The sequence below is a fragment of the Gastrolobium bilobum genome, unplaced genomic scaffold, assembly GCF_033153095.1.
Source record: "Gastrolobium bilobum isolate Gb01-03AN ecotype WA unplaced genomic scaffold, APGP_CSIRO_Gbil_v1 utg2673, whole genome shotgun sequence".
In the NCBI taxonomy this organism is placed as follows: Eukaryota; Viridiplantae; Streptophyta; class Magnoliopsida; order Fabales; family Fabaceae; genus Gastrolobium; species Gastrolobium bilobum.
The window spans coordinates 431,709-447,566 of NW_026898407.1; the positions used below are offsets into that span (position 1 = coordinate 431,709).

The 15,858-nt window shown below is 35.9% G+C and overlaps 1 protein-coding gene across 2 annotated transcripts; it reads right to left on the reverse strand.

Moving 5' to 3' along the window:
* Positions 1-326: 326 nt before the first annotated feature.
* Positions 327-4,966, reverse strand: LOC133315858 (polynucleotide 5'-hydroxyl-kinase NOL9-like). 2 transcript variants are annotated; one of them, XM_061517537.1, is made up of 10 exons: positions 4,702-4,966; positions 4,115-4,263; positions 3,624-3,899; positions 3,476-3,509; positions 2,733-2,902; positions 2,395-2,578; positions 2,103-2,283; positions 1,636-1,735; positions 1,165-1,292; positions 327-539 (listed from the first exon to the last, which is right to left on the reverse strand). In XM_061517537.1, exons 3-10 carry the CDS (start codon positions 3,883-3,885, stop codon positions 492-494), a joined length of 1,107 nt encoding a protein of 368 aa, XP_061373521.1. In that variant the 5' UTR covers positions 3,886-3,899; positions 4,115-4,263; positions 4,702-4,966; the 3' UTR covers positions 327-491. The 2 variants fall into 2 exon arrangements, with proteins under 2 accessions (XP_061373521.1, XP_061373520.1); XM_061517536.1 differs by having other exon boundaries at positions 3,476-3,899.
* Between the last annotated feature and the right edge of the window lie 10,892 nt (positions 4,967-15,858).

Below are 15,858 nucleotides of genomic sequence, written 5' to 3' on the forward strand. Positions count from 1 at the left end.
TCTTCTTGACTGGTCTGCAAGCAACGGATGCATCAATCGATCATTAAAATAATACATAGCCGAAGCTTGAAGGGGATTAAACACTGCCAGTTGTCGTGAGCATAATTTTAATGCAACAGAGCCACAGATGTAGCTATATAGAAATAACCAGAAACAAAATTACCAATTTTTTTTTAAATATTAGAATTGGATAAATAGCTTGTAAGTTATATCCAAGACATTTTTTCAGTAAGAGAAAATATTAATAGAACAGCTAGGAATCAACCCAATTTTGTCATTCCAATATTTAATTAGAGAAACAAATCTACATCCTCTTCTTCCTAAAATTTTGTTAGAGTTTCATAATAGAAAAAATATATACATATACTCTGAAGAATATCTAAATTGAAATCCATGTGCTTCTAACATTGAAAGAAAGCACCTATAATAACTATATGGAGTTGGCTACTACTATAATGGTCGTCTTTCCCAACTCAAGAAAATAACTAGCTTCAAGTCAAAGCATTTGCTGAAATGTAAGGTGATACACATCCCTGGACCTGAAAAAAAGTCATTATTTTATGAGAAGAAACACGCATTCATTAATAATGATATCGTGAAACAGAAACAAAAATAACAATAACAAATCAAGAAGAAACATTGCATTGAAGTTCTGAAACATGTGTCCCAAGGAAATAAACTGAAAATATTATTGATGGATGTGATGTGTTACAATGTCTTAATGTAATACTCATATTCATACTAATAATCAGATTAAGTACTAGTACTCCTAGCATAAGCCCAAGCTAACTATCAAGAAGACTAAAACCTATTAAAATAAGGAAACAGATCTAGAAAGGTATAATAAGATAATTTAAATAAATCTTCAACAAGAATAAAAGATTCTCTAGAATTATGAAGGAGCAGATAGCACCCAGTCCAAGCCACAGCCCCATGACAAAAAGACGGGAAATTATAGATTCCTTTTCTCTCCCTCTCCCTCTCTCTAACACACACACGCGCACATATATATGGTAACAATCCTTTTCTAATATTTAACAAAACACATTTTAACAACTAATCATCAAAGCAGTAAGACAACAAGGTTACACTTTGACAAAGTGTCTTTTGTTTCTATAAAATTATGTCAAGAAGAAAATAATATAGCATAAAACAATCACTTACCTGCAATAAACAAGTAGGAATTTGGATATAACCCTGTAGCAAAAGGTTGACTTTTTCCAGAGAACTATGCGGCACAGGTGTAATCACATAGAGCACACGTTTGACTGTGTCAATGCCCCTCACAATCCCTTAATCAAAAGAATTCAAAATGTTTTTAACAGTGAAGATGTATGGAATTATCCAAATGAATAACAACTACGAGACTAAACATCTATATGATCTGTGGTTATTGTTAAACGAAACAATTCCAAGTTATCAAAAAAAATAAAAAATAAATAAACAAAAAATAGTTCCAGAGGAATATCACTTTTTTAATTCTTTATCTTTTGTATTTGCGGAAGTATTATAGCCTAAATAGGTGAGAGATCCCTTAAGATATATCACACTTGAGATGTTATTGCAAAGTTAAGAGACGCGTGTTATGACCAACAGAATATGGGATCTAGTGAAAAGCTAAGCCAAATTACCTACCAAGACCAAGACACCAAGGTAAATTTCCAGGTCCTTCTGAATCAACTGCTAAGCCAACAATGCTAGCATTCAAACTGTAGAATATTTCAGAGCTTGGGACCTACAAAAATATGGTTAGACCATTAAAAAAAAGTCCTTCTCATATATAAAAAATATAGTTGAAATTCCTAGCAAGAAAACAATTTTTTTATAAAATTTGTGTTTATATTAAAAAGATTTAAAATTCAAAGTGGGATTGGAATTGAAATAGATCAAATGCATCAAAACAGAACATGTAAAGGGCAGCTCAGTCATGAAACTCCACCATTGTAGGGCTTGTAAGTGTTAGATGTACGCAACTTTATATTCAGAGTGAAGAGGCTGTTTCCGCAACTACTACCTGTGACCATCATCAAGTCACAAGGCAGCAACCATACTGTTGCACCAAGGTGAAACTCAGAGAGATAATAAGTAAAATTTGAACCAACCTCACAATGAAGATGTTGAATCTTTATGCTTGTAATTGGAACTTCATAAGGACAATGAGAGGCCAAAGAGTGTGCAAGTTCCTTGATTGTAGAAATATTTGAATCACTAGAAAAGCATTGTCTGAAATAAGCCATTATTCGTAAATCACGCAGGAGACATGCATCCTTCTGAACAAGCACCCTGGGAAAACAAATAGGTATATTCTATGATACTTGATGCATAAAAATTGAAAAATAAAGGGACCAAACTAGCATCTTCAATTGATAACTTTCTGATTAAATTTGGGCTTACGATCTATTTAATGAGTCTTGACGAGCTGAATTTATCTCAATTAAGTTAACTGTTCCTTCATGTTCCCCATCTAACCAGAATTCACCAGCAGGTAAATTCTTACTTTCAGTGGATATGCTTATCTTAACTACATTTGTTGGACGAATATATTTCAACATGTCCACTAATACATCATAACCAACACCTGAGATGCAAGGGAAATGAAGAATCCATTGAATGAATACCATAACAGATGATATATTATAATATTCTAGGAAAGCAGTAGTCTTTGTGCAGTAAAAATACAAATGCAGGATTAAAAATAATCAGATTAATAACTGCAAAAGAAGTGAGCTTACCTTTCACCCAGCCAGGAGTATTCACAATAAGAGGCAACTCAATCCTAATTGGATTTTCTCCCTTATCAAGGGTGCAATACTTCTTTCGGTAATAATCATATATAGCAAACACGTAATTTAAGTATGCTGATGGATCTCTCTTAGAAGAAACATCACCAAAGAAAAGGCACCTGTTGCATAACAAATGACAAATAGTGAGTCAAACAAGTCCATCACATGTTCATTCAAATAATACATAGATTGGTTGACACTTGCATAATTGAATAGATCCAACAGACAGACAATAAATACCATCCACCTCATTGTCTAAAAAAAAAACTTCATAACAATGAAAGGGAAACACCCACACACACACACACACACACACCCCAAAAAAAAAAAAATTAAAAACAGAGAGAGAAGAATGCCTAGGACATTTGACTCCTACAGCATCTTCAGAAAATGGAACAACCATGTAAGGAAGAAGATCATATGAAAAAGGTCATAATATATAATATTTGCTGATAAAAAGTTATCTGATGTTCAGACAGCTACACTTAATCTGGAAAGCATGCAATACACTTCCCCAATAGTAATCATCTTAACCTAACTAACAAATGAAGAATTCAATTTATTTGACCACTGAATAGATTATATATGCCATCACAAGCAGAGGCCTAGTTAAATATTTCAAGTTAAAAACAACATAACAAAATCCAAGAAAGAAAGGTTCAGTTCCCAAATTATTAAGAGATAGCATTTACCTTTCTGGTGTTTTCAGGCACGGAATTGTCAAATCTAAAATAGTTACAAAAAAAGATGAAAGAAAGAAACATAAATAACTCTGGAATAAATATAAAATAATTTTTTTTATGTAAAAATTATGATAGGGATTCATTACGATTGCCCTACCTGGAGTTACTTTGTCAACAACGGTTAGTGATAGACAACCAGGAGGAGTAAACTCTGGTTGCCCAACATCAGTATCAAAATAAGCTACTTTCTTGTATGTGGGCAAGAGGACATTTAGGAGATGGCGGGAGAAAGTTGTCTTCCCACAATTCTTGGCACCGCATATAAAAGCTATAGGGGGCATTGAACTGTACAAAATGGCATCTGCAGCCTCCGACCATTGCTTTGGGATGTATATGTCCGGTGAAGGGGAAGAACCCATCTCTCTCTCTCTCTCTGAAATTGCAAGACAGCTCTTCATTAAACAGTTTTTTAGTCGATGAGTCATGCAAATTTGCAATATTTTTGTTTTATATTGAAATGAACCACATTTACATTGCAGCACCATGAATACATTTAAAAGAAAATAGCCCTTAAATCCCAGTCAAAGACCAGTAGCAAGTCAAATAAGGTCATATACCAAAACCCAGTCCTAGAGGCCAGACACATACCTGTCACAGGAGAGGAACACCTTGCAGTCGCTAGCAGAAGGGTCGCAAGTCGCAATCGCAGGCCGCAGAAGAAGAAGAATGCTGAAGCGCAGAAGCCAAAATTGCAATAGAGAAGGGTGAGTTGGCCGTTGCAGCGTCCCAGGTATGGTCTACGAAATGAGAATTTGAGATTAAATTAATTCGGGTAGTGGGTTAATGATTGGGCAGAAAACCAACTTGAGACATTGGTACATTCAAAGTTGTTCATGTTCCTTTGCATGCTTACTACTCAAGTTCATAATTCATCTTTCATTCCTTATTTTCCCTCAGGAACTAAGGACATTGGTACATTCAAAGATCATGCCTAATGATATCATGATGATCCAATTTTTATTGATCAGTCAGACCATAAATCAAACCAAATTCAAATGAAAAAAAAAAATGGATTTCGGTTAAAATTACATTCAAGTAAGCCCTAACAATTCATTATTATCTACATATTTATGAATGAGAACAATGGAATAATATAATAAATGATGTGCGGATTCAACAAGTAGAACAAAATCTCCATATTTCAAAGAAATTTAACATAAAAGACCCTAACTCACATTGTCAAATCAAACTTTGATGACGAGGACGACAGCACCGGCGTGAACGCTGCCACCAGCCGCAAGGAAAAAGGGAGAACAACGAAGACAGAGATGAGATGGTATGGAGGTAGAAGATGATAACAAATCTGCAATCTTTTCTTTGATGAAATTTGCCAAATCACGAACCATATGATAAGTTATTCTGCCACCAATTTCATAACAAATACGTGAACCCCTTTCAAGTCGTTAATCATTTAACTGGTGTGCGTGCTGTGTGCTCATGTAATTGGTGTGCTCTCTGGTTAAGGAAGTAAACCCTAAACCCTGAAACTTTTGAGTGGGGGTTATATAAAAGGGATAAATATTTCTGATGTTTAATTAAATAATTTTAGCTTTTATATATTTATAAAAGTGTGTGAAGAGAAAAATAAAATATAGGTCATATATATATATATATATATATATATATATATAGAGGCAGGATATTCTTACACCAGTGTAAGAGTTAGAAGTCTTACACTCAATCTTGACCATTGATCCACTTGTATCAATTATCTCTTATATTATAAGTAACATTAATCTCTATATAAAATAAAATTAAAATATAAAATTAAATATCTACTTTCATATTTAAATTAGTAGTTTTAAGAAAAACTTAAATAAAAACTTTTGGTTAAAATTTTTTAAGTATGAAATCAGTCTTATAAAGTATAACAAAGAGATTCATATTTAAGATTTAATAATTATGTAACTTTATTTTATTATTTATAATACTAATTAGATGAACTTTTTAACTTAATGTGCATATAAATCATTACATTTATTTTGAAATGTCAATTGAATTTTTTCATAATATGAAAAAAAATTATAATTATTATCCTTTACCTTTTGCAAAATAGATTTCCAACTCAATCTTAATGATATTTTAATAATTTTTCTCTTAAGCTTTTAATTAAAAAAAATTAACAAAAAGTGTACTTCAACCCACTATTTTTTATTTTTCAAATTCATTATTTAATTACTTTTATTCTAAATTAGTATTATAAATTAATACAATACTTTCTAAGGTTAATTTTGTTTTCTTGAAGGCTAACCCTGATACACTGTCATTATCTTAATTAACAAAACATATTGCTGCCACATATAGGAATTGGGTAGGAATAATCAATTAGTATTTTTTTTTAAAACAGCTCTTAAGAAAAGGTTAATAATTTAGAAAACTTATTTAAAATGTAAAAAAGTTGAAAGACAAACCGGATAATTAAAAATTGGGAAAAGTATAAAAAAAATCATGTGATTTACTCCTTTATCACTTATCTCTCTTGGTTTTTTTCATCAAAGTCCATATTTAACACCATTATAATTGAACTAACTTGCTCATCTTATTGTATCCAAAAAAAAATTGTTCATCTTTTCACAATTTTGCCTACATTAAAAACACTAATCTATCATTCAAAATTTGGCCAAAATCACTAAATCATCATAAGGCACTCTTTTATGTCAAATTAACAACTTTTTATACAGGTAACATATGGATAAAATGGGCAAATTAGGTCATTTACTAAATGTTAAAAGTAGATGATATACGTCCAGCATATGATGCTTTCTAAGCTAAAAGAAACAAGGAATTAATCAATAATGGTTGAAAAATAGTCATAAATGTTATAAATAATGATTATTCCTTCTCAATCATTCTCTCACTCAATTTATGCAGCTTAATAGCAGGAAACACCAAAAATGAAGTGAAGGAGAGAAGTTGAAGTTGCTGAGTATGGTGCAAATCGCGCCATTTGATCCAATAGTGCTTCTGCCAATTTCCAAAAAGTTGGCGCGATCCTGCGCCATAGTGGCGCGAGTCCGCGCCAGTTTACGGGAAGCTAACTTCGTGTCTTGAAGTTTGGCGCGATCATGCGCCATAGTGGCGTGAGTCTGCGCCAGTGTGTGGGAAAACCTGTCCCCATGCTTTGAAGGGCAGTTTTGGAAAACGCGCAAGAGCACGAAAAAGAGGTGGAAACGCCTGCAAGTGAGAAAGAAGAGCCTGCAAAGCAAGAAAAAGAAGAGGCAAAGGAGAAATCTGTTGAAGCTCCAAAGAAACTTATGGATTATTCTGGTTTTGAGAAACCTCCTTATCCTATGAAGCTCAAGCAACAAGCACAGAAGCAACAATATGTCAGGTTTTAGATATGTTTAAAAAGTTGCATATCAATATTCTTTTTGCTGAGGCTTTAGAAAATATGCCTAACTATGCTAAATTCATGAAAGATTTATTGTCTAGAAAGCATAAGTTGCAGGATTGTGAGACAGTAGCTGTAAGAACCCGCACCGTTAATTAAGGTATTTAATTAATTAATTATGCAAAATTAGGAAATGATCCCATAATTGACCCTAATAATTATTGTGAGGCTTTAATAATTATAGTAAGTGGGTAATATTGCTGAAAGTCTCTTTTCGGAAGAAAAGTGCAGATACCGGTTCTGCTAGTCGGTATAAATGCGTATCGAAAATGTATCCCAGAAAATTAAAGTAAGTGCATGTTAATTACTAGAATAATATGTAGGACTTGTAAAACAAGTTTCAAGTCCAGATAATTAGAACTGGTGCTGGAAACCGGTACTGGCTTTGAAAAGCGCGTACCGAAAAGGTGCTCAGAAAATTATAAGAAAAATATGATAAATTTTAGAAAATTATGTAGTTTCATAATCCAAACTTTGGGATTAAAATGCTAAGCGTAGCAATTAAAGTTAATATTGTGTGTTTAATTGTTAAACCACTATTTAAGCCTTAGTGGGCACTAAACCCTAGGCCATATTACATTCTCTACGTGAGTGTGTGAGGGTGGCTGATCAGCTTGGCTGCTCCTTGGGGTTTCTTCTCCATTTTGGGTCCAAGACACTTCCTTTCTTGATTTTCTTCACCTCCAAACACTTGAGCCTTGTGTGAGTGGCCTTGTGAGTGTGTAGAGAGCTGGTGTTATGAGTTGAGAGGCTGTTGGGAGTCAGCTTTGAGGGCTGAGTTGGAGAGTTGAGTTGTGGGAACCTTGGAGTTGGCTTGTGTAAGCTTCAAGGTGTGTTCTTTGTGGAGAAAGGACCAACCTTCAACTTACATTTTTGTGTGCAGAGAGAGGCAGAACCTTGGAGTGACCTTTTGAGCTCCAAGAGCACCTCTTGTTGGCTGATTGAGCTTTGGTAAGCCTTGTCACATTTGGTCTTGAGTCTTTGAACTTAAAAATGAAAGCTTGATGCATGTTAAGGCTTAAAGATGATAACTTGTTGTTGGGTAATGTTGAACACACCTAGAAATGCATGTTTAGGTGCTTTAAATCGTTAAAAACTCAACCTTGGAAGGATATCTTCACGAAATGCATTTTCTGCATTCTGTCGTGAAATATCCGGATATGTGCCCGATGAATATCCGGATATGTGATATCCGGATATGGGTTTTGAGTATCCGGATATTAGATATTCGGATATGGGATTCTGGATATCCGGATATTGCATATCCGGATATAGTCCCGAGGAATATCCGGATATTCTGGGATTTCGAAGAACTGTAGCTGTGCTGTGAGGACAGTAGGCTATTGGGGGTTTGTGGACCCTAGATTGATGAAGTTGAACTTCTGCTTTAATTAAACTAAGTCAGAATCAAGTGATTAAGGACTTATGACTTGGTATGGAGCCTTAAGACGTTAAACGTATGGAAAGGCGTTGTCTTAATATTGTATGCTTGTGGTGTATGTTGTTGATGTATTGTTGGTCCATAACAGATTGTGAATCTGCTGTGTTTGGACTTTGAGCTGTGGACTCTTGGCTTTTGGAGTTAGCTTGCAAGGTAAGCTTTCGTGTCCTCGGTTTAGCCATGTTGTGGTTCCACCATGTCCCATGGGTGTATGGTTTATGCATGCTGTGTACATGCTTTTGGATATTTGATATGTTGATTGAACTTTACATGTAATGGCTTTTAATATGCATGTGTTGTTTCATCTTGACGGGAAGCCTGAGTATGTAGCGCCATACAAGACGGTGTACCGGGGTGAATGCAAGTGGTACTTGCACGGTGTGTAGGTGATAGACGTATACCTGCACTGTCTCTGGCCAGTAGATTAGAATTGACACACATGGCATGATTATCTGCTGCATTGCATTGTTTTAGAAATGATAAATGATAAACTGCTTTTGAACTTATATTGCACATGTAAGTGAGCTTGGGGTGGAAGATCCTTGAGGACTCACTGACTTACTGAGATTTCTATATTAGAGATCTTACCCCACGTTTGGGGAATGCTTATTTCAGGATCAAGTAGTATGGGTACTGATGTCTCAGGCGGCAGGAGGCCGGAGCTTAACTGATTATGTTTTACTGCTTATGTTAGCATGACTGGATTTGGATGCTATTTATGTTTTCCGCTATTTATGATATGTTGTTGTTGAGACTGATGTTGGGCATGTTGCCTTATTTGAGTGAGCATGGGGATTATCCATGACACTTTCTGTTAGTACTTTTAGATTGGAGTGTATAAACTGTTAGATGGTCCGGTCTACAATGTTGTAGTTCCGTGACTAGAGCCACACTTATATTATCTATGTTATGAGGTATTTCAGTTAGCTGTTTTATTGCAATTACATACAGGCGATGTTTTATTAATTGATTATTAAGCAAGTTGGTAATGTTAATGGCATCATAATTGAAAAGAAAAAGTAATTCCGCAATTTTAATTAAGCGCAGCTTAATACGATATTATGATAACATTACCGGATATATACGGGGTGTTACAGTAGCACTTATTGAGGAGTGCAGTGCCATTATACAGAAGAAGTTTCCCCAAAAGCTTCGAGATTCTGGGAGTTTCAACATCCCAATTGCGATAGGCAACACTAACGTTGGCCGAGCACTTTGTGATCTGGGAGCAAGCATCAACTTGATGCCATTATCAATATGCAAATCATTGGGAATTTTCGAGCTGAAACTAACCATGGTCTCTTTACAACTTGTTGACCGTTCGTTAAGGAAACCTAATGGAGTCATAGAGGATGTCCTTGTCAAAGTTGACAAGTTCATCTTCCTGGCTGATTTCATTGTGTCGGATATGGAGGAGGAGAGTGAGATGCCTTTTATGTTGGGAAGGCCATTCTTGGCCACACCTCGAGCTATGATTGATGTAGAACAAGGAAAGCTCGAATTAGGGATGAATGATAAGACAACTACTATCAATGTGTTTGATGCTATGAAGAACTCATCTGATCAGAGTGATTGCTTCAGACTTGATGTATTTGAAGAAGTAGTCAAAGAAGAGAAGATTGATGTTCACGAGCTTGAAGAAGAGTTAAGGGCTCGAGATGAAGCTACTCCACAAGAAGAGCGAGAAGTTATTTTTGAGGTGTTAGAAAAGAAAGAAGATGACTCAGTTAGATTGGCAACAAAGGTAGAATTGAAAGAGTTACCTGAAACTTTGAAATATGCCTTCTTGGGAGATGAAGAACAATATCATGTTTACATCAATAAGGAATTGTCTTCGGATGAAGAGAAAAAGTTGTTGGAAGTACTCAAGCAGCACAAGACAACTATCAGGTGGTTTATTTCTGATTTGAAGGGCATCAACCCTTCTTTCTGTACTCACAAGATCCTGATGGAAAACAATGTCAAACCGGTGAGACAGCCTCAGAGGAGACTAAACCCCACAATGAAGGAAGTAGTCCGCAAAGAAGTAGTAAAGCTCATGGATGCTGGAATGATTTACCCAATTTTTCACACTGCATGGGTAAGTCCAGTACAGACAGTTCCAAAGAAAGGAGGAATAACTGTTGTGAAAAATGAGCAGAATGAGTTGATTCCCACCAAAACTATTACTGGTTGGAGGGTGTGTATGGATTACAGAAGACTGAATGATGCCACAAGGAAGGATCATTTTTCCCTTCCATTTCTTGATCAAATGCTGGAAAGGTTAGCCGAGCATGCTTTTTATTGCTTCTTGGATGGTTATTTCGACTATAATCAAATTCCAGTGGCACCGGAGGATCAGGAGAAGACGGCTTTCACATGCCCCTTTGGAGTTTTTGCCTACAGAAGAATGCCATTCAGCCTCTACAATGCACCCGCAACTTTTCAAAGGTGTATGCTTTCGATCTTCTCTGATATGGTAGAAAAATGTTTAGAGATATTTATGGATGATTTTTCTGTCTTTGGTTCATGTTTTGATTCATGCTTAGTTAATTTGGCTAAAGTTTTGAAAAGATGTCAGGAAACTAATCCAGTTCTAAACTGGGAAAAGTTCCATTTTATGGTACGAAATGGCATAGTATTAGGCCATAAGATTTCTGAAAAAGGCATTGAAGTTGATAAGGCTAAGTTAATGTTAATTGAAAAACTTCCCCCTCCCGTTAATGCTAATGGTGTGCGAAGTTTCTTAGGCCATGCAGGTTTTTATCGAAGATTCATCAAGGATTTTTCGAAGATTGCAAAGCCTCTTAGCCAACTACTGGTGAAGGAAAATGAATTCCATTTGACGAAGCTTGCCTCAATACATTCAATGTGTTGAAGGAAAAGCTTACCACAACGCCTGTTCTGACGGCGCCTGACTAGAGTCTTCCGTTTGAACTCATGTGTGATGCGAGCGCATACGCCATGGGTGCAGTACTTGGTCAGCGTAAGAACAAGTTGTTACATGTTATATACTATGCTAGTAAGGTTTTTAATGAGGCACAAGTTAATTGTGCCACTACTGAAAAAGAGATGCTAGCAGTAGTTTATGCATTAGATAAATTTATATCGTATTTGATAAGTTCTAAAGTTATTGTATTTACTGACCATGCTGCTCTTAAGTATTTGATGACCAATCAGGATACAAAGCCATGTTTGCTGCGTTGGATGCTCTTGTTCCAAGAGTTTGACTTGGAAATCAGAGACAAAGCTGGAGTGGAGAATAAAGTTGCTGATCACTTGTCTAGGATTCAAGATAAGAACTTGCAAGAAGGACCTGAAATTGAGGTCAATGAGTCCTTTCCTGATGACCAAGTAATGGCAGTGATTATGAGTCCATGGTTTGAAAACTTTGCAAACTACAAAGCTGCTGGCTTGATGCCTGATGATCTCACTTGGCAGGATAAAAAGAAATTCCTTCATGATATAAGGAAGTACCACTGGGATAACCCTTTCCTTTATTTTCAATGTGCTAATGGTGTTATTCGTAGGTGTGTTGCTGAATTTGAAATGCCGAATATTCTGTGGCACTACCATGCATCTGATTATGGAGGTCATTTTGGAGCCAACCGGACTACACAGAAAGTACTACAGAGTGGCTATTATTGGCCAGCAATTTTCAAAGATGCACGAGACTTTGTGGAAAAGTGTGACAAATGCCAGAGGACGAGAAACATATCCTGTAAAGATGAGATGCCCCTCAACTGTATCTTAAAGGTAGAGCTGTTTGATGTTTGGGGAATTGACTTCATGGGACCATTCCCTAAGTCATATTCGAACCATTACATCTTGGTTGCTGTGGACTATGTGTCCAAGTGGGTAGAAGCGGTTGCTTTGCCTACGAATGATGCAAAGGCGGTAGTTTCTTTCTTAAGAAAGAATATTTTCACCCGCTTTGGAGTTCCTCGTGCTATCATAAGTGATGGTGGCACCCACTTCAGCAATAAGCAGTTTGAAAGCTTGCTTACAAAGTATGGCGTCACTCACAAGGTAGCTACACCATACCATCCTCAAACCAGTGGACAAGTAGAAATTTCAAATAGAGAGCTAAAGAGGATATTAGAGAAGACTGTAGGCAATTCAAGGAAGGATTGGGCCAAGAAATTGGATGATGCACTCTGGGCATACAAGACCGCTTTCAAAACACCAATAGGTATGTTCCCATTCCAACTGGTGTATGATAAGTCTTGTCATCTTCCTGTAGAGTTAGAACATAGAACTTTGCGGGCTATTAAATTTTGGAATTTTGAACCATCAAAAGCTAATGATAAAAGATTAACGCAATTAAATGAGCTTGATGAGTTCAGGTTAGCAGCCTATGAGAATGCCAGGATTTACAAAGAGAAAACAAAGAAGTGGCATGACAAGAAGATCCAACCAAAAGAGTTTGAGCCAGGACAACAGGCATTACTATATAACTCTCGACTGAGGTTATTTCTAGGTACGCTCAAATCTCGCTGGTCTGGCCCCTTTATTGTTAAGAAAGTATTTCCATGTGGTACTGTTGAAATCTCACCTCTGAATGCTAAGAGACCTTTTAAGGTCAATGGGTGTAGATTGAAATTATATTATGGAGAACGAGTAAATAGGGACCCAGTTTCTGTCCCTTTGGCTTCACCTGAAGCTTAAATTGCTCCCGTCAGGCTCGAGATGTTAAACAAGCGCTTCTTGGGAGGCAACCCATAAGTATTGAGTCAGTCTTATTCTAAAAAAAAAAAGTGTCAGTATAAAAACCAGAGAATTGGCGCTAATTTGCGCCATTCTCGCGTGATCCCGTGCCACAACCCTTGGCGAAAACCCAGTGAGTTGGCGCGATTCTGCGCCGTTGTGGCGCTATCTCGCGTGGAAAAAAATAATAACAATGATTTCGGAGATTTGTTTGTATATATGTTAGTTTATTTTTGCCTTTTGCTGCTTTTGGTGGTGACCTATAGGTTAATGATAGGGTCCTTCAGACTTTCTTTGGGTTGTAATTCTCCAGTACATTGGTCATGTTATTTTCTGCTTGATATTTTACATGTGTGTGTTGTTTTTATTTGCGTGACAGTTATTTTCTCCAACTAATTTAGTTATTGCTGAGGACAGCAAATTTCTAAATCTGAAAATTGGCCGCATACGCGTTATTTGAGGTATCACACACAGAGGAACAACAAAAAGGTTCAACAGAAAATCAGAGGATTCATGTCTACTTCAGGGGAGTTATTTTAACCTTTCCAGTTTATTTTTAGTTTAGTAGTCAAAATTCTGTTTTTAGTTTTATTTTCTGTTAGAATTAATAATAAATTATTATGTGAAAGCACATTTCAAATTTAGATGTGCTACTTTGTCAATTCCTTGGTTGAAAATAAGGAAACTTGCATTATATAGATCCATGTCATGACATTGCATAGAGCATGAATAGAGACTATGATTGCTCGTTTGTTGATTTCTATGTTAATAATGGATAATGATGCTTGGAATGAAATTAAAAGAGTCTAGTTTGATACCACAGCTGGTGAGGTTTGAGCCTATACAGTAATTTTTTTTTAGAGAGTCCTCACTGCATTAGTACTCTAGAACTTGATCTAATTCTCTCCAATGCATGTGTTGGTTGAAGTGATAAAGGCATTTTATTCTATTAGCCTATGGCCAAATAGCAACCTGACAAATCATCCATTGCCAACCTTGTTGAGCTTGAGACCGTTTTTGTTCAATTACCAGATGAAACTGTTTAAACCACTTCTATCAAAACTTACCTTGATTGAGATTGAAATGTCAATAATCAAAAGTTAAAAAAAGGTAATTGAGGTGAGCTCCACTAGAAGTCAAGCAGTTGAAAAAGGAAAAGAAAAGAATAGTCCTCAAATGAATTCAAAGAGGAAAGAAAAATAAATTGAAAAATTGAAAATCAATGATGAAGAAAAAGGTGAGAAAAATGGTGAATCATGAATTCAAGTAAATTGTGGAGCTAAAACCTGAATTGAGATATGATTGGGTCGTAATAAAAATGGGTGTTTCAATCTCAATGATTATTCAGCTACTTTCCAAATGATCCTAACCTTAAGTCAAGCCAAGTTATAACCTTAAGAAGCCCTTTTGATCAATCATGCATGTTTTGGTGTTCCTCATCTTCAAGAACTTGAGAATAAGATCAAGCTTATGATAGTGCAACGGCTGTGATGGAATGAGTGATGATGAATACCCCCAAACACTGAGTGATGAGTGAATATTATGTCTTTGTGAGGGGTAATCAAGTTAGATAATTGAATGAAGTTGAAAAGCATCATTTTAAGTTTTGACTTAGAAATCATTCATGCTTAGTATAGTAATCTTTGTGATTGTTTGTGCAATGTTATGCCTGATTAATTGAATCTTGCTTCCCATGTTTTAATCCTGTTTATTGCTGAGGACAGCAACATCTAAATCTGAGAATTGTTTGATATGCGTCCAGCATATGATGCTTTCTAAGCTAAAAGAAGCACGAAATTAATCAATAATGGTTGAAAAATAGTCATAAATGTTATAAATACTGATTATTCCTTCTCAATCATTCTCTCACTCAATTTATGCATTTTAATAGCAGGAAACACCAAAAATGAAGTGAAGGAGAGAAGTTGAAGTTGCTGAGTATGGTGCAAATTGCGCCATTTGATCCAATAGTGCTTATGCCAATTTCTAGAAAGTTGGCGCGAGCCAGGGCCAGTTTCTCTAAGACAATTTTCAGAGTTTTAGCGCGATCCTGCGCCATAGTGGCGCGAGTCCGTGCCAGTTTACGGGAAGCTAACTTCGTGTTTTGAAGTTTGGCGCGATCCTGCGCCATAATGGCTCGAGTCCGCACCAGTTTGCGGGAAAACCTGTCTGCGTGCTTTGAAGGGCAATTTTGGAAGACGCGCAAGAGGATATAAAAAGGAGGCAGAAACCCTAAAAGAGGAGAACTTTCGGACGGAGAGAATTACGAAGGCAGAGATCGAAGAGCAACTTCTAGCGATTGAAAGATTGAAGAATTCTTCTTCTCCTTCTCTGGTTTTATTCTTTTTATGAACTCTTTTATATTCATTAAATTGTCAGACATGAATATGTCTGGCTAGTATTTTATTATTGTGGTAAGGGTCACAACCCTTGATGTGAACCCCTTGTAATTTGATTAATTTTATATTTGTTTATTCCAATTGAATTTATTTTCCTTTGTTCTTCATCTCTTAATTCTTCTAGAACTGATCACTCTATTGGGATTGCGAGGGTTAGAGTTTTCAATAGGGATATTGGGATTCTAATTCCAGACAAAAAGGAAAGTAATTGTTCATTTATGCACTAGGGATAGGCTACATGAACCGCAAACATTAAGGATTCACTGATTTCAAAAGTTTAACCTAAAAAGGGATTTCTAAAGGATTAGAATTCTAATAGGGTTAATAAAGTTAAGATCACTAAGGAATTAGGGCTTAACTAATCAATTAAAAGATGGTGAATTGTTTGATCAATGGTTAAATTAAATGTAAACAT

Excerpts from the sequence above, each read along its gene's own strand:
- LOC133315858 (XM_061517536.1), bottom strand. The coding sequence starts at position 3,885 with ATGGGTTCTTCCCCTTCACCGGACATATACATCCCAAAGCAATGGTCG. Across the intron at positions 2,903-3,475 it reads TGCCTGAAAACACCAGAAAG|GTGCCTTTTCTTTGGTGATG; the intron begins GTAAATGCTATC and ends GTTATGCAACAG. Across the intron at positions 1,736-2,102 it reads TTCAACATCTTCATTGTGAG|GTCCCAAGCTCTGAAATATT; the intron begins GTTGGTTCAAAT and ends ATATTTTTGTAG.